This window comes from Zootoca vivipara, chromosome 12 (genome assembly GCF_963506605.1).
Source record: "Zootoca vivipara chromosome 12, rZooViv1.1, whole genome shotgun sequence".
Lineage (NCBI taxonomy): Eukaryota > Metazoa > Chordata > Lepidosauria > Squamata > Lacertidae > Zootoca > Zootoca vivipara.
The window spans coordinates 32,747,736-32,766,181 of NC_083287.1; the positions used below are offsets into that span (position 1 = coordinate 32,747,736).

At 40.5% G+C, this 18,446-nt stretch overlaps 1 protein-coding gene across 8 annotated transcripts in view; it reads right to left on the reverse strand.

Annotated features, from left to right (window-relative positions):
* Nucleotides 1–274: 274 nt before the first annotated feature.
* Nucleotides 275–18,446, reverse strand: part of ANKIB1 (ankyrin repeat and IBR domain containing 1) — a 52,512-nt gene continuing 34,340 nt past the window's right edge. For 4 of the 8 annotated variants that reach the window (XM_035128975.2, XM_035128970.2, XM_035128972.2 and 1 more), the window contains 9 exons: nucleotides 17,332–17,466; nucleotides 14,378–14,464; nucleotides 14,219–14,285; nucleotides 13,756–13,901; nucleotides 11,275–11,453; nucleotides 10,524–10,575; nucleotides 6,512–6,623; nucleotides 6,139–6,272; nucleotides 275–4,533 (listed from right to left, as the gene is read on the reverse strand). In XM_035128975.2, coding sequence (XP_034984866.2) covers nucleotides 3,784–4,533; nucleotides 6,139–6,272; nucleotides 6,512–6,623; nucleotides 10,524–10,575; nucleotides 11,275–11,453; nucleotides 13,756–13,901; nucleotides 14,219–14,285; nucleotides 14,378–14,464; nucleotides 17,332–17,466 — 1,662 coding nt within the window. In that variant the 3' untranslated portion in view covers nucleotides 275–3,783. The remainder of the gene's footprint in view (nucleotides 4,534–6,138; nucleotides 6,273–6,511; nucleotides 6,624–10,523; nucleotides 10,576–11,274; nucleotides 11,454–13,755; nucleotides 13,902–14,218; nucleotides 14,286–14,377; nucleotides 14,465–17,331; nucleotides 17,467–18,446) is intronic. The other 4 variants (XM_035128977.2, XM_035128976.2, XM_035128979.2 and 1 more) reach the window with 3 other exon arrangements.

Here is an 18,446-nt window from a genome sequence, read left to right on the forward strand (position 1 = left end):
TGGTGATATTTTTGAACTTTTAACAGGTTGGAGAACTGTGCTTGTAGCAGCTATTTATGTATTTTTGCTATCCTGATTCCTAGCTAGCTCAGGGATGTGTCTACTTACTCTGACTCACATGAGCTCACCTTGTATCAACATAATCAAGCTAACCAGATTAGTGAGCTGAATATACCTACTGATATACTGGACTTTTGTCTTTACACACACACACACACACACACACCCTATAATTTTCCCTTCCCATAGCTTTAAAGTTAACTATATCAAATAACCCAATTATTTAAAACTCCATGCAGTTCAGCTACTTAGGTAGATACCTTGGTTCATTATTATATTTTAAAGTATCTCTGTACACAGTACTTACTTAATGTTACATGGCACTTTAAATACATAATAGTAAGTTGGAGCCAAAGGTACTTAAGTGAAACTAAATCAACAGATGCTCTTCGACAAGAGCTTGTGCAAGCATATAGATTGCTACTAAAGCAATCTAATAAAGCAATGTACAATGCTTGCAGAATAGGACCAGATGTAAGGTAAAGTAAAGGGACCCCTGACCATTAGGTCCAGTCGTGACCGACTCTGGGGTTGCGGCGCTCATCTCGCGTTATTGGCCAAGGGAGCCGGCGTACAGCTTCCAGGTCATGTGGCCAGCATGACAAAGCCGCTTCTGGCAAATCAGAGCAGCGCACGGAAATGCCATTTACCTTCCCACTTGGAGCAGTACCTATTTATCTACTTGCATTTTGACATGTTTTCGAACTGCTAGGTTGGCAGGAGCTGGGACCGAGCAACGGGAGCTCACTCCGTCGCAGGGATTTGAACCGCCGACCTTCTGATCGGCAAACCCTAGGCTCTGTGGTTTAACCCACAGCACCACCTGCGTCCTGCACCAGGTGTTATATTCCTTCTATTACCAGTTCTTTGGCTCCAATCCACTATTTGTTAAAGAGATTTAAAATTAAGGAGACAAAATGAAATTAGATTAAGTAATAAATGTTTAATCAAAGAATTTTACATATTATTAACAGCATTCATTTGGCCAAACATCTACATGGTTGTAATATCCTACTGTATATAAAGTGGGAATGTATCAAGTATAGACTATGAAAGTGCAAATAGCATTTTCAAGATTATTATTTTTACATTACAAAATTAATTGGTTTACAAAATAGGCTTGCCAAACTTTCTTTCTGAATTGCAAATTCAATTACTGGAGTGGTCTTAAATTTAAATAAGTACCAAGAAAATACAAATTTAAATGCTAAATTTCATGCGAAGAATAAAGTCAGCACAGGAACAATGGTTATACTGCACAATCTAAACCAAATTACAGTAAAACCAGAACCCACATACTTCACTATTCGTCACAGAGAGCACTTGTACATATCTTCTCTTAGCTTTGCAAGACATCTTAATGCAATACACAAAATCTGTGTGAGGATCGTCCTATTTGGAAATTATAACTCAAGGAAGCTGTATGTGTGTCTCAAATTAATTTCAGTTTAAAACCAATTAATGAGGATAGAATCTTCAAGTCCTATTTTTGGTTAAGAAGATTTTATACCAGACAGCTGTTTAAATAGTTTCCCAAGGCTGGAAACAGGGTTTCAACATCAATACCTTCAGGATAGGGCAGTTAGAAGCCAAGCTAGAAAATGTAATGAATCTACAGAATACAGTGAACAGAGCAGCAAACTATTCCTTCTAAATAAACTTCTAGAAGAAACAGATTTATTTATTTAATTTTGGAGTAAATAATTAATATGTAGTTATTTAGTATTAAGACCCACAGGGACTGCAAGATTCCAACAGTAATCTTTAAATGAAAGAGTTAAAATACTTTTTCTTGTAACTCACAGTAATCAATATACATACAACCTTATTTCCCATCACAATACTTTACTATACACAGTCAGTAGCGAGAAACCTTTATCAGACATCAGCAGATCTCTCATATCAAGTCAAACATAAAAATGGAACATTTCACCTATTTTCCTTGTGTTATCCTAGGATTCGATTATATGCAAGCAAAACAGTAATTTAAACAATTTCTTCTAGTTAAAATTACAAACTGCATCACTGTAACTTACAATGAGGTCTTGATGCTTTTAAGCCAATCTCAACAAGAATTTTCTTCACAGTAGGACACCACTAGGGAAGGTAATGTTTTTCTTCCTTTTACATTAAACAGCAACCACACACCAAACGAATATTGTGCAATTGAAAGAATACACAGTAGTGTTTTCATTATTTATATAAAAACTTTTGAGCATTTAGGGTATGATACTTCCCAATGTGGGCACAGTGTCTGCATAGAGGGATCTGCACACAAAGGGATTTTTCTAAAGAACCCCGTTTCTCCCCTCCCTTTCAGAACGTACGCCCTGGTGGCACACTTCCCCTATTCCACTCTCAGGCTCTCTCTGCTCAAGATGCAGAAGTTAGATTGCACAACTTGAACTGTATTGCGCAGGAGGGCTTGGCTGGAGATAAATGAAGCGCACACAGATCTCATGCATCCTGAAGTGCCATGGCATGCATGCTGGGAGGGGGAAATGGGGCTCAGCTGATTTGTATGGGGATCCACCTATGTGTTAGCACCACACCTGTATAGGGAAGAATTTTACACTATGTCATTATTTACCGGAAAGGCAAGGCCATGAGTGGTTTTTATGGAGGCTTTTGCACTTCATAGAACAGTAACTCCAGAACAGATAACTACTCATTCAACTGTGGCAACTATCTATTTGAGTTAGGCAAAGGCACGGTATGCATGTTGCATGTAATATGTATTATTAAATCTTTATTGTGGGACTGCCTCTAATGTCAAGAAATTTCAAACTTCTTTATTTTATAATTATCATTAAAAGCAACTGCACTGTGCATAAAATGTATTGTTAATTATGAAAACAAAAGGCATATGATTGCACTTCCATTAAAGTGTCTTTTCAATACAGCATAGATGCTGCTAAATCAACTATTTAAAATAACTGTTCTTAACAGTAGAATTAGGCTTAATTAACTTAAGGTACAGCTTATGTTAATGCAGTCACCATGGCAATAAATGCCAGTTAAATTTGGAAAAGCATTTCTTTCAAGTGGTCCTTCTATCACTAATAATTATAGGTGCACTTTAAAACAGCAATACTGCATATTTTTTGTGTTGAAGTTGTTTGCTATTTACAGTTTGGCACATTTGAACTGTAAATAGACATAAAAAAGCAATTTTAATTAGAAAAAAATATTCACTCCTTGGTTTGTGAAGCAGCACTGAAGAGAAGTATTGTATACCTCAATTCACACTGCAGGTTAAAGATTAGTTGGGGAAAGGCAATGAAAAAGCAAGGTATTAAAAATACTGCTAAACATTGGTTTGTTATTCAAATAAGGGGAAAAGAGGAGAGAATGGTTTTGTAGGATCAATAATTCAAATACTCAGTGAGCCTTTAATCCACACTTTCAAGTTAAGGATCACCAGCCTAAGGCTAAATAGATGCTGCATTGTATTAGGAATGTGGAGTACAAACTATTTCTCTCTCTTCAAAGTGAACAGAACACTGTCAAATGCAATGGAAATTCCCTGAAAGGTTCACATAACCATTGTAAAGAACTTAAAGGGAATTCCTATATATTCCATTTCTACACCACGGATAAACAACCAAGCTCTGCTTATGCGGGCCAAAGTCTCTAGAATGCTTACTCCACATAGTGTACCGCTGGCAACTGCCTAGCCATTTTGGCTCCATAATCAATTTCTGTGTTCAGACTTGTTTGTGTTCACACCAAATGTACATGTTCATTCCACTCAGTTGAGCTCTGAGATATTTGACTTGAAACATCTCCTGAAGCATCCACTTGGCTAGCTGCCTCCCCAGCTGAGTCCCCACTTGGTGGTACTGCTTCTCCTGTAAGAACATTCCCAACAGCACCACTCTCTTCTGTCTGGGTGCTTCTACCTTCATTTTTGAGTGAATCCTCAAAAAGTGCATGCTCCTCCAGAGGGTCCTGTCTTGCATCAGGAACATGTGGTTGCTCCAATGACCCCTCTTCAGTACTGGGTTGCTGTGAATCATCATCTGTTTCCGTACTTGCTGAAGGAATGAGTGCAATACTTTGAGGATTCATGTCATGGAACCAGGCCATAATGTTCCCAAGGAGATTTTCATTTATATTAGGATCTTGGCTACTTGAATCAGCTTCACTAGATGTTGAATACAGGCCACTTCTTGCATCACTGAAGGTGTGAGAACTAAGATGGTCAGTTGAAAATGGATCACTGTCTGCACTTAGTTTCATCAGACTATCACCAAGTTCTAGAAGTTCAGAGCTACTTAGAGCAGCTCGTGGATTATCTATACTTATGGGACCAGAGTCCAACCTTGTAGGCAATGAAGTACCTATTGCTCCTAAGGAAGCTTCATTGGTTAGAAAGTCTCTGGTTTCATCAATAACTAAACCAGATTCTTGCAATGATAACTGAATAGCAAGCAAAATGTTTGGGTCATCTTCATCCAAGGAGCTTAAAGCCTAAGAGAGAGATTAGAATAATTTTCAGAATAAATGCAATATATTTATATCTATATACACACATCTACAATCATATACAGTGGAACCTCTACTTACGAATTTAATCCGTTCCGAATGCACATTCGAAAGTAGAAACATTCGTAAGTCAAAACGATGTTTCCCATAGGAATGCATTGGGAATGGATTGATTCGTTCCGGGGCCTTTAAAAAAATGCACTTTAAAGGCCGGCGTGAGGCAGCGATGGGCCCGATCAGGCCCTATGGCCGGATTGGCAAGTGGGGAGGCCGGTGGCTGCGGCGGCAATGGGCCCGATCCGGCCCTATGGCCAGATCGGCAGCTGGAGGGGCCGCGGGAGGTAGCGCGAGTGGTGGGAGGCATGGGATCGGGCCCTCGCCGGCTCCGCTACTGTCGCCGCTGCGAGCCCCGAACTGCGGCGCAGCGGGGGCTTTTCACCGTTTGCCTTCCCCTCGTGAGGGGAAGGCAACAGGCGAAGAGTCCCCGTCGCACCGTACTTCGGCTTGGGGACTGGCTTGGCGGCGGGGGAATTCTCTCCCCCCCCCCGCCAAGCCAGTCCGCGGCGGGGGCTTTTCGCCATTGGGAGGCAAACGGCAAAAGCCCCCGCTGCTTGGCTCGGGGAAGCAGGTAGGGAGACGGCAACAGCCCAAGAAGCTGCGGGCTGTTGCCGTCTCCCTGCCTGCTTCCCTGAGCCGTAGTGCATCGGGGGACAGAGCCGAAGATCGGCGGGAGCCACTTGCCGGGCTTGACAAGCCCGGCAAACGGCGCCTGCCGATCTTCGGCTCTGTGCTGTGTGACAGGCGGGGTGGGGGGAAAGCAGAGCGTCGTTCCTCCGCTTTCCCCCCACCCCCGCCTGTCACACAAAGATCGGCGGGCATTGCTTGCTGGGCTTGACAAGCCCTGCAAACAGCGCCCGCCGATCTTCGGCTCTGTGCTGTGTGACAGGCGGGCTGGGGGGAAAGCGGAGGATCGTTCCTCCGCTTTCCCCCCACCCCGCCTGTCACACGAAGATCGGTACAGGAGCCGGCGAGGGCCCGATCCCACGCAAGGCCAGCAGGAGGCCGGCTTTGCAGCGGCGGTGGCAGCGGAGCCGGCGGGGTCCCATCCCGCGCGAGGCCAGCAGAAGGCTGGCTTCACAGCGGCAGTGGCAGGGGAGCCGGTGAGAGCCCGATCGTAAGTTGAATAAATTCGTAAGCCCGCCCCCATTTTTTCCCTTCGTAACTCGAAAAATTTGTATGTCGAGTCATTCGTATGTTGAGGTGCCACTGTACTCAGAGCAGTGTTTCCCTCCTAAATTGCTTCCAATTTCCAAGAAGAAATTAAATTTATGCATTTAAGAGAATACAATTTCATAATACTTAATTTAAGCTAATATTTTGGTGTGAAACTGATGTCCAAAAGATGCTAACTCAGACACAAGTCCCATATAAATTCATGGTACTTCCAATTAAATCTGTTTAGGAGCTTAGGTGTTCAAATTATTGACAACCAGAGTTAGCTGACAAATTAGCTAACTAAAAGCAGAGGCATGCTAGATACAGATACAGGAAAGAAAAGAAAAGAAAAGGGAAAGGCACAAAGGAATATACCTGCAGAGAATCTTGGTTTTCAGAGTGACTAACAGGAGTATAGTCATGAAGAGAAGAGCTGTGAAGAATACTCATGGAAGCTGAACTCACCATGGAATTACCATGTCTTCTGTTACTACCAGGTTCTTGAGTATCTGTTCAAGAAAAGAAAGTTTATCCCTTAATTTTACTGAGAAACCTCATAACCAGGTACTCCAAACCACATTCAGTTAGGCTACACATGGTTTATTTTGGCATTTAAGGGTTGGTAATCAAACACTAACAAATTGCTTTATTGGAAATAAACTATAATCTATAATTATACAGAATTCCTCTTTAAAAAGAAGGAATATTGCTGGCAAAAAAGTAAAGAGACCTTCTATACCAGTCTCACCTAATGTGCTTTCACTGGGGTCATCGGGATCTGGAGCATTACTAAGCAGGCTGTGCATGTCTCCACGTCGACGCTGTCTGTGCCTCCTCCGATACTGAAATTCAGCATATTCCTGCATAAACCAAACGTTACAAAATACAGGGGAGCATGCAATAATAGTTTTGGGCATAACAAACAGCACATTTAAAGAAAAAAAAAGAGTGCCTGTGATTTTATGCATTATAAAATCACTTGTTTTCATGAAAAGTAAATAGCAGCCTATACCATGCAAGCTTTTTCAAAAGAAAAATTGGACAGATTACACAAACTACTAAATTAAACTAACAAGACTATATAAAGCTGCTGCTGAACTGCTTGCAAATCTTACTGCAAGAATACCAGGGCATATTTATCTTATATAAAATATTTAATTGTGCATTTTATACTTACTGTTTAATTGCTTTTCCCCAAAAGTTTGTGTATTATATTGATAAATTTTACAATTGCCTAACATTATAATACCACATGGCTCATCCTCAGGCAAAAACACTGGCTTATCTGCATCCATTTCAGCATTGCTTAAAATGTTAAGGATGCACTTAGGGTGTTTTATAAAGTTAGGCGTGGGTATAAGAGACTAGTATAGAAAACAAGATTTCTGTAATGGAAAAGGGTGCTTATCAATAAAGTACAGCAAAAATCACGTGCTCATATTCTCTACGGGTTATCACTGCTTTGATATAGCAAGCTGGATAAATAAAAAATTGTTTCATGGGCAAAAAGGTTTGTGGCAATATCAGCGCTTTCAGATATCTATTACCACAACTTTGTAATGGGAAAAGAAAAAAGGTTTCTTGCAAGCTTCAGGAATGGAGCATTCAAGGCTAATTTAAAAGCCAAGTCTTGAACCTGATTTTTTTAAAATAAATAAATAAATAAATAAATAAATAACGGCATAACTAGGATTAATGCAGCAATGAACTTAAATATTAGTATATTTAGGCTGCAAGCTACTCCCCATTTACCTGAAAGCAAGCCCTTCTGAATTCAATAGGACTTACTTCTGTGGGGCTGAACTGTTAGGCTTTCAGTAATTCCTAGCCTGTTACGTTCTAAGATGATAAAGGTAAATAAAGGGACCCCTGACCATTAGGTGCAGTCGTGACCGACTCTGGGGTTGCACGCTCATCTCGCATTATTGGCCGAGGGAGCCGGCGTATAGCTTCCAGGTCATGTGGCCAGCATGACAAAGCCACTTCTGGCGAACCAGAGCAGCACACGGAAACACCGTTTACCTTCCCGCTGTATCTACTTGCATTTTTGACGTGCTTTTGAACTGCTAGGTTGGCAGGAGCTGGGACCAAGCAACAGGAGCTCACCCCGTCACAGGGATTCGAACCGCTGACCTTCTGATCAGCAAGCCCTAGGCTCAGTGGTTTAACCCACAGCGCCACCTGGGTCCCTTTCTAAGATGATAAGATAGTGTAAAACATTACTTCAAAGGTACTTTAATTTTGATGTCTGATTTCTTTGTAAACCACCTTGCAATCTTTTCTGATGAACACGTTGAATCAGGAAATATGATTTGTTAAACAAAGGCAAAGGATGTTTGGCTTTTTGTAATTCTGAAAAGCTATTTGCAAACAGTTTGAACACTGATGTTTTATACATCAGTCAAAACATTGCCTTAAAAAAAGAAGGCGGCCAAGTCTATTTACTTTAGCTAATTTTTGCACAGTAAAATAGTCTAATATGCAATAATCCTGTGCCTGGTGAATTTCTTTTCAAAAAGAATTCCAAGAGTATAGCCTTGCACCAATTCAAAGATTTACTTTTCTCTATCAACATGTAGCTTTCTCACAGCTGCTCAAAGTATCTGCAAAGCATCTATCAAGAATCACACTTTGCCAAATTATGCTTCATTAAATTATCCAAAATTTTTTATTGCTAAACAGTTTGTCTTGTGTGGCTTGCTGAACTAAGTTCCTCTGTGCAGAACTGGGAGATTCTTGTTGAAAACCAACAGGCATTAACAAAAACAGACTGAGTTTTATTTGCTGTAGGGCATAATTGTTTTGGATAAAATCATTGCTACATTTTTTGAATGAACAACAGAATGGCAGATGAGATTGAAACTAAGCACAACATGCTATTAATGCCAGATAAAGCAAGAGAGCACTTTTCTGTGTTCACTAGAAACCTCAGTAAGAATGTCACCTCAGTGTGCTGTTACTGTGGAAAAGACATGTAACGTTAAGATTTATTAAAGGTCTTACTAAAAATGGGGCCCAGGTGGCGCTGTGGTTAAACCACTGAGCCTAGGGCTTGCTGATCAGAAGGTCAGCGGTTCGAATCCCTGTGACGGGGTGAGCTCCCGTTGCTTGGTCCCAGCTCCTGCCAACCTAGCAGTTCGAAAGCACGTCAAAATGCAAGTAGATAAATAGGAACCGCTACAGCGGGAAGGTAAACAGCGTTTCCATGTGCTGCTCTGGTTTGCCAGAAGCGGCTTTGTCATGCTGGCCACATGACCTGGAAGCTATACGCCGGCTCCCTCGGCCAATAATGCGAGATGAGCGCGCAACCCCAGAGTCGGTCACAACTGGACCTAATGGTCAGGGGTCCCTTTACCTTTACCTTTACTAAAAATGCTAAGTCCTTTGTGTTTGTTACTCGATTAGAAGAGCTCCACTTTCACAGCTAGATTTCTGGAGACAGGACAGGACAGTGATTGCCCATGATTCTCATATAATACTTGTATGACATTTTACAATTTTAGTTTGCAGGTGTTTTCTCCAATAAGGTGTGTGGGTGCTAGGTATTTGTAGATCCACTGCATCATTTAATTTTCTCTTTTATTGTGTTATTCCTTTTATAATTTTTCTGGTTCTATTTCTCCTTTTTCAGGTTTGTATCTACTTTCTCTACTTATGTAACAAAATGAAATAAAGACATATTTGATAAAAGAAGAAGTCCTATTGAATTCAATGCGGCTAGGATTTTTAGCGATCGTTTTTATAATTATTATTCAGTTACTGGGAACCAAGTATTATAGGAAGAACTGGGAAAAGCAAGCAAGTTCATTTGCCTATAAGAAGCAAGCTATATTCTTGCAAGCACACTGCTGTTCAGCAACAATAGAAAAGGAAATATGCAGAAATGTGTGGATCTTACAAAAAAACCCAAACATCACACACTAGGTGTTGAAAACCTATCTAACTCAGGGATTTTCATACTTGAGGCAGGAACAGAGGCTGCAAAAGGAACAAAATGTAAAAGTAACCTATTCAGATCAATCTGGTGTGGTTTTAAGTAGTACACTTTATCTCTTCCCGGCGTGTTTTGCAGCTGACGACAAATTTTGTATAAAATTTAAACTAAAGAGATATACATCTCTGGTTAGATGCCTGTGTCTCACTACAAGTACAAGCCTGCACTCATGTACATTTGCATTTCCCTGAAATGGAAGATGCTTAAATACATATATAGCTGGGAGGAATGAAAAAAGGAGAGAAATTAGAAACAGTGTGCCAGCACAAGACTAATATAGATCGTTGTTGATCGCTGGCCTTGATCAAAGGGCCAGCTCCGAAAAAGGAACAGAAAGGTATTTTGTGTTACAGAACTAGCATGGATCCTCTGCCCATGAAAACTTTATTCATGGTTTAGTCCCTTGACAGTGAGGAGGAGTGCAGGACCTTCCCTTAGGAGGAATGGAGAAGATGCCTCTCCCACATCAAACAGGCATAGATAGAATGCTACTTTAGCTGAGACAGTTGTCACACTGTTTGCTGGGAGACAGCTGAAGCAGAGCTAGAGGGTTAGGGTGCCACGTTGTAAGCCACCTTGTATATCTACCATGAGATATAAAATTATATTTCCTTCTATTGTAAAGCAGCAAAAATAGAAAGCTCATCCAGACCTTGTAAACCTTTGTGCAGTTTGCAACAACATTAGGAAGCTAATCATGCAAAGTGAAATTCCATCTTAATTTCCATAATAATATACATTTTAATTAAAAGTGACAAAAAATTACCTCGGGGGATGCAAATCCTAAATATTCCCAATCCCATGTTCCACCAGCAAAGCTATAAATTAAACAGACTTTGTTAAAGAATAATAGAATAAATTGTGAACAGGCCCCCCTCCAACAGAGTACAAAAAATGAATGTGTTCATTTGATCAGCTTCAAGGGCTGTCCTGTGCAACCTTTCTGGAATTTTACTTCAAGGGCAATGGTGTAATATCAACCTTTCATTTACACTTGTGTCCTTCCCTCAAAACCACCTCCTTTTGGTGCAGTGCAGCTGGAGCAGCTAGCATTCCTTTCTATCTCAAACACCATGGGGAACCAGAACTTGCTAGTCCTTGTTACCGACAATGCTACTATATCCATGTAAAAAGATCTGTGGTGAAGAAAAAACTTTTGTCAGCCAGAAGCTTACAAGAGTAAGCCGAGGTGTTTTAAAAAAGTTACTCCTGCATTTTATTTCAGAGGAGCAGCACTGCACATACACACCTCAGTCCAGCTAGCAGATGTATAAATCTTTCCCTTGTTACAATTCTGGCCACAAGCACATGCCCCCCCCCTTAAAACTGTTAGGTGGGAAGGGGTGAAGCATCAATAATAGATTTTTAAAAATGAATTCTGCAAAGCAAACCTACCAGGACTACCTGCCCTACAACTTGAAGGCTAAGCAGAAGAGTTTTTAAGGCAGGCTTACCAAGCCGAGTGGCTGTCAGGTGAACCTCTTTGGCCGTACAGATCTTTGTTATTATTAGGTTACCTGCGCCTTGGAGCTTCTGGAGAATCTGCAGGAGCAACGCCTCGGGCCACAGAGGCCAAGAACTCTTGCCTCTTCTGCTGTACAAGGCAGGCTGCACGGATAATTTTATGACGTGGAGTACGAAGGTAAGGCCTGTTCACTTTCTGAGCAAGATCCTCAGTGACCATCTCAAGATCTGTCTATAGCAGAAAATAAAAGCTCATGTAAATTCTTTACAGGACAAGAAGCCATAACTCTGGATACTTGCTGTACATGTTATTTCCATGGGAACAAGAACGAACAAACCAGGAAAAAGTGGCTTAATGGCGCCTGGTACAGGGTGGATCACATTGCATAGTTTTGATTATTCTGATTCCTGAGGCTCTACCCTAGTTCTGCTCATAACCAAGCTGGACATGGAGCATAAAATGTTCAGCCTGAAAGAAAAAAGTCTGAAAAAAATACAACTCCCTCCTTAGGGAGCATGGCTGTAATACAAGGATGTAAGGACCGGTGAGTTTTAACTGAATGAAAGATGACCCACTCGCCTACCTGAGTCAGTGATGGAACTGGCTTCCTCCTGTATAACCCCCGGAAGGAACAATAATGGTAAATGCCAATGTTCTGTTCTCTGGCTGGCATGCAGGAGTAAGCCAGGAAACAGTGGGACTTGCCTAAGCTGAACCAATTTTGGAAGAGAATTGCATACAGGTGGGTAAGTCTAACAGGGTGGCAGAAAAGACCATTTGGGCTCTTGCCTGTAAAGAGGATTTCTATGCAAGCAGAGAGGTTTCCCCAAGTGGGACTTGAGCACCACCTAGTGGTCAAAGGCAGAAGTCTGCATGCACACGAAAGCTCATACCAATGACAAACTTAGTTGGTCTCTAAGGTGCTACTGGAAGGATTTTTTTATTTTGTTTCTCAAAATAGAATCTTCAAAACTCCTTCATTTTTCTATTATGACAAGCCAAGGAAGTAGAAACAGAATAGAGTGACAGTCAACACTAACAAGCAATAATACCGCCCTCTAAATAACAAATAACAGTAAAGACTAAAAAGCATGCATGCAGAAAGCAGACTCAGGCAACCCAAGCCATGACTGAAGGCTTCGACACATCATACTAGTTGGCAATGGCCACATGCCTTTTGTGTATCCAACTCAGTTACACAAGTTAATTAACATAGTTCATTTTACCACTCTGGTCTTGGGAAAGCTGCCCTGGAAGTTGAAGGGGTGGGCATCAGATCCAGAGCCACCACCAATTTACACAGGAGGAGCAGATAGTGAAAATACTGAAAGAGATGATAATAGTCAGGTTCCTCCACCTCACATTCCCCTCTACGTTCATCCTCATCCAGAATAAGATCAGAGGAGACAGGGTCCTGCTTGGGTAGCCTGGGATGCTTTGAGTAGTTCTGCCCTATCATGAGGGCAAGGAGAAAAAGTTTTTCCCTCTGGAGCTGAGGCTGGGAGAGTGTATGGGGGGGGGATGTAAAATTATTTTTGAACAGGAGGACAGGCACACAAAGAAATTATTAATAAGAGTTAAACTAAAAGCCTGAACCAAATACTGTACAGAGTGGCAAAGGGTAGAACCAGAACCAATTTGGTGAAGGCAAAATAAAAAACAGGATTCCAAAAGTGGGTGGCCCCTGTGAAGGGCCCTTCTCTTTTGAGCAGCAATTTTGCCTTCAACCACTAAGTGGACCTCAAGTCCCACCTAAAGTGACAGCTGCATTCACAGAGTACGCAATTGCAGTAATGTGTACTGCCCAAAGGGAGCCTCAATTTATTTTTAAGAGCTTTGTAAAGGAGAAGGCTGCCCTGGTCGCTATCCTGAAAATACACTAAAGTGGGTTGGTTTGGGGGGGAAAGATCACTGAAGTAGCTCTTTATCAAGTGGAGCAAACCTGAAAGTAAATTGAGAAGAAGCCTTTGAGATTTGCAGCATCTGCTATAGGTGCCCTAACAACAAGCCAGAATGGATCTCTAACTTTCTTCCCTGTGGTAAGATGACACACACACACACACAGAAGGGGGGTGGGGAGTTGGACTTCCAGAAGGGCTCCATAAAATTTTAATGCCTGCCAGACATCCTATCTATGCCATCTCTGCTCAGAAGAGAGGAGTTACAGCAGGACATTTTTAGCACACATTACACTAAGACCAAATATTTTGTTGTTCATTGGTACACAGTCTTACGACTTCTAAAATGGATAACAACAATATGACACTCTAAAGGCACTTTTAAGGTTCCTTGTTTTCCATGGGAGAATTGAACAGTTGCTTAATGGTACAATCCTATACACTCAAAAAGAAGCCCAAGTAAGTTCAATACAACTTACTCCCATGTAAGTATGCACAGTATTTCACCCTAACACTTCTAGAGGAAGTTACTGGGAAGCAAGTAAGAATTACCAGAAAATATCAAATTAATATATACAACTAGTAAGCTGTAAAAAATTAATCATAGAAGCCACTAACACAAGGACCTCCTTTACCTGCATAAGTTCAAATATTTCTTTTTTTGTGCTTTTTGGCTCTAGAAAGAATCCATATGGGTAAGAACACTTCAGGATGCGACGAGTTTTGAGGAGTTCTTGTACTGCATCTTCAATGAATGTGGTATCTGGATAACCTCCTTCAGCTGCAAGAGAAATCCAGGCATTGCAAAGAGTACAGTATTTTGTTTCCCACTTGCTGATGTGATTACTATTTCAGCAACAGCAGAACTTATTCTAAACAGAAAATATATCTTTATTTAGATTAGAAGACATAAAGCACATGTCATATACTGCAATATCTTGTTTGTTCACCCATTAATCAAAGTAAATCAAGCCACACAAATGCTCAGTTTGATAAGCACAAAAGCAGTGGCCAGAAATAAATTGGATTTTGAAAGGCTTTGATGTACACACATTATTCTGAGCACCCGAATGTATCACATAAACTCAGCACACTTACGTCCACTAAGAGCTCTACTCAGTTGTTCCATCTTTTCTTTGGCTGTTTTTAGAAGGCGCTGTTCTAACTAAAAGTAAGATAAAATTTTAAAAAGTGAAGAACACTGTTTTGAACCAATAAAGCTGGAAAATAATTTTATAGAACTATTTCCAACCGTACTTGGTAACTGAGCTCATGGTTCTTAAACCTTGTGTAATAGTGCATAAATCTATCAAGTTCTTGAAATCGTTTGTGTTTCTTTTCAGCCTAGAAAATAATTACGGGAAAGATAAAAAAAATTAACGATTTGCTAGTTTTATCTTAATGTAACATTTATGAGCAAAGGGAAATGGCAATCAACCATTTAAAATGTGAATAATAGAGCTTTATTCACAAGCAGCATAGTGATGAATACTGTATGAACAAATCAGCCAGCTGGAAATATACCTTAACACATCTCACAAGTCACAACTGCACTTTGGCGTTATTAAGTCAAACTCCTAAGCCAGTTTTTTTCTGCCTTACGTTGTATCCTTTGGTGGGTAACATTCCACCCAGCCACTTTCCGCTGCTTTTTCTTGTGCACCCCTCCTTCTGCCATTCTGAGGCTGCCCTCAGAAGTTTCACTGCAGGGGCATGCAAGGTATTGGTGAGGTGAAGATGCTGCTTTCTTGAAGTACATCAAGATCTTGGGAGCCTGTTGAGCTACCAGCAGCCTTGCAGCTAGGTTACACCTGTACAGGGGCATCAAGTACATACACTGGTGGCTCCACGTGGGAGTTGTATAAAGGACCGCTGGAATATGCATTATCACAGTGGCTCTAAAAGATGGTTCCCTAACCAGGGAAATTGCAGTGGCCATGTACGCAGCTCTGTAGCGAGGCAATGGTAGATACATTTGCTGGCTTTGCGTGTTGAACCACAAATCCTTATGCTACCAAGGCCACATGGGATGGGAGCAAGAAAGTGTGAAGCAGACCTAAACATTTTTTTAAAAAAACCCGCAGGGTTCCAAACATTAGGAAGCTTTTAAGGCATTTCCTAGTACAGTAGTACCTTGGTTCTCAAACTTAACCCGTTCCAGAAGTCCGTTCCAAAACCAAAGCGTTCCAAAACCAAAGTGTGCTTTCCCATAGAAAGTATTGCAAAATGGATTAATCCATTCCAGACTCTTAAAAACCCCTAAAACAGCAATTTAACATGAATTTTACTATCTAATGAGACCATTGATCCATAAAATGAAAGTAATAAACAATGTACTGCAATCACAAAATCAGTAGCTGAACTGGGTTCCACACAGTCATAAAAGCAAAGGAAAAAAAGCTACAAAAACGCAAAATAAATAGGAAAAACCGACAGACCTCAGCGTAACACTCAAAATGGAACTGTAGCACTAAAAAAGGAAGCAAAACGAAGCATGTTTGGCTTCTGAAAAAAGTTCACAAACCAGAACACTTACTTCCGTGTTTGCAGTTTTTGGGTTCCAATTTGAGTACCCAAGGCATTTGAGAACCAAGGTAGCACCATACTGGGCAACAAACAATAACAGCACTAGCAGCTGGAACGTGAGAGGCAGGGATAGAGGACTTAACATCACTGCCACACCTCAATACACTCCTTTGGAGCTCAGCTGGTCAAACCAATTGCTCAGTGCAAGATCTTGCTGCTGCTAGTCTCCTTTGAATAAGATATGAGAGAAGACCTTGCCTCAAGATCTCTGAACTGTATTTAAGCAGCTTACTATGATCCCTTTGAGTACAGCAACACCAGCACCAGTACTGAGGACTGCTAGCTTTTATTTTATTTTATTTTGCTTTGCACTTAATAGTTATCCCCCCACCCCATCCAAAAAACTGATGCTATATTTGATATTAAGTTGATACTTATTATGAGCTGGTTTGGGTGCAGACCAGTTTTTACTCATTCTGAACCAGTAAACTGAATTCCATTGTTGTCAGATCTTCTTATAGTTCAGATTCATTCAAGATTTTCAAATTAAGATTTAGTTTGGCTCCTTTGATCCAGCTTTCAGTTTAGGTGTGGTTTAACTCCCTGACTGTTGAATTAACACATGGTAGCAAGCCACTATTTATTTCCATTTCACTTTTAATTTGCATATTGTCTTTCTATAATGCTATACGCAAGGCGGTTTACAAGCTGAAGAAACAATAAAATATACAACAAAGATAACACATCTTATAAAAATCTGATCCAATGCAATTAAGTCATAATAATTTTTTTGACAAATTATATAAATAAACAACTTATGTAGTTTCCCCAATGCTTTCAGTCTACACAGAGGAGATAGGACCTTGTGCTGTACTTTAGGAAACAGGTACCAATCCTATGTACAGTGGAACCTTGGTTCTCAAACGCTTTGGTACTCAAACAACTTGGAACCCAAACACTGCAAACCCAGAAGTAAGTGTTCCGGTTTGCGAACTATTTTCGGAAGCCGAACGTGTTCCGGTTTGAGTGTTACTCTTCTGATTTGAGTGCCACACTCCCTTTTGAGTGTTATGCTGAGGTGACTGTGTGGAACCCCGTTCAGTTACTGATTGATTGTGTGACTGCAGTACATTGTTAATTGCTTTCATTTTATGGATCAATGGTCTCGTGTTAAATTGCTGTTTTAGGGATTGTTTTTAAAAGTCTGGAGCAGATTTTCTATGAAAAAGCGTACCTTAGTTTTGGAACAGACTTCCAGAATGGATTGTTTGATAACCAAGGTACCACTGTATATGTTTCTGGCAGCAAGCTCCAATGAACACAATGCGATTTACCATTTTCTAAATAAGCATGCACAGGATTGCATTGTCTCCAAAGCACAGAGAAAATGACACCCTTTGCCTCTTGTGCAAATTTCAGGCTCAGAGGAGAAGTGGAGATTATGTCCAACTTTATGCTGTGCTTCCAAGTCTTTCTGATGCAGAATGTGAAGTTGGAGATGAAAAATGAATGCTAGAAGAGGAGGTGTGACAGCCAAGGTGAACATATTTTTGGACCCTACTCTGGTTAGCAGTGAAATATCTGAAGTTTAAAAATCAAATGAAGTGCACAAATTAAAAATGCTTAAGAAGAAAGGCAAATATCATTACCCTTCTGTATCTCCTCAGTATTTGTTAGTTTCTTACCTCTGCTGTCATTTCCTTGGACTGTTCCTCTACATGTTGAATTACTTCATAGCGAGTACATCTGTAATAACCTCCAGTGGAAGAACTATGCTTCTTCCATTCTTCAAGGCAAATCCAACAGAAGTCATATTTACACTTGAAAAGGAAAAAGAGAGCTAATTTCTTAAACCAATTCTGTTAAAAGATTTGAAAGGAGAGCTAGAACATTAAAACAACAACAATTTGTGTTTTCATCACAGAGTTATTGAAAGGGTCTCTTGGCATTGGTTTCTCCATGTCTGCTATTTACATTAAAAAAAAAGTGTGTGTTAACTGCATTCACACAATTAAAAAACTCCATGTCTAGCTTGACCCTAATTGGAACATGATTCAGATTATCTAAACGCAACCCCCATACAGTAGTTCTATGGTTAAGTGGCTTGCATAAATTTCTGTTAGTGCAGAATGCTGTTGCCAAAATCTTGACCAGTGCCAAATATTGGGATTATGCAACTACTTATGCAACAGTATCAGAGGCAGTGGATGCTTGTTGGTTTCCAAGTGCAATTCTAGGTGCTAATCATTACAGGCATACCTGTATTTCATTTCACTTTACCATGCTTTGCAGATATTGTTCATTATGAGGATGCCGTTGCAGCTGCAGGGAGCCTGTCCGCTTCAAGGGCTGGAGCCGGATTTTCCCCCTACTGCCAGCGGGCCTGGCTTAAAAGACTACAGTATAGTGTAACATAACTTTTATGTGTACTGGGAAACCAAATAAATTATGTGACTCGACTCACTTTATTGTGATATTCAAACCTGCAGTATCTCTGAGGTATGCTTGCACTTTTAAAGCCCTACCTGAAGACATATCTTTTTCAACAGGTTTTCTGAATTTACAGCTGATTAGACTGCAATGCATTTTTTAAAAAATCATGGCAGCTCTGGTTTATATGCTGTTTTAATGCTGTATGCTATTTTGTTGTATTGTTGAATTTTAAATGATTATATAATTTTTAGATCTGTTTTTGTTAGCTGCTTGAAACATCTCTGTTTGGAGAGGAAAGTGGATAATAGGAATTTAATAATGAAGGTTCGTAGCCAACTAAGTTTTACTGAGAGTTGACCTACTTAAA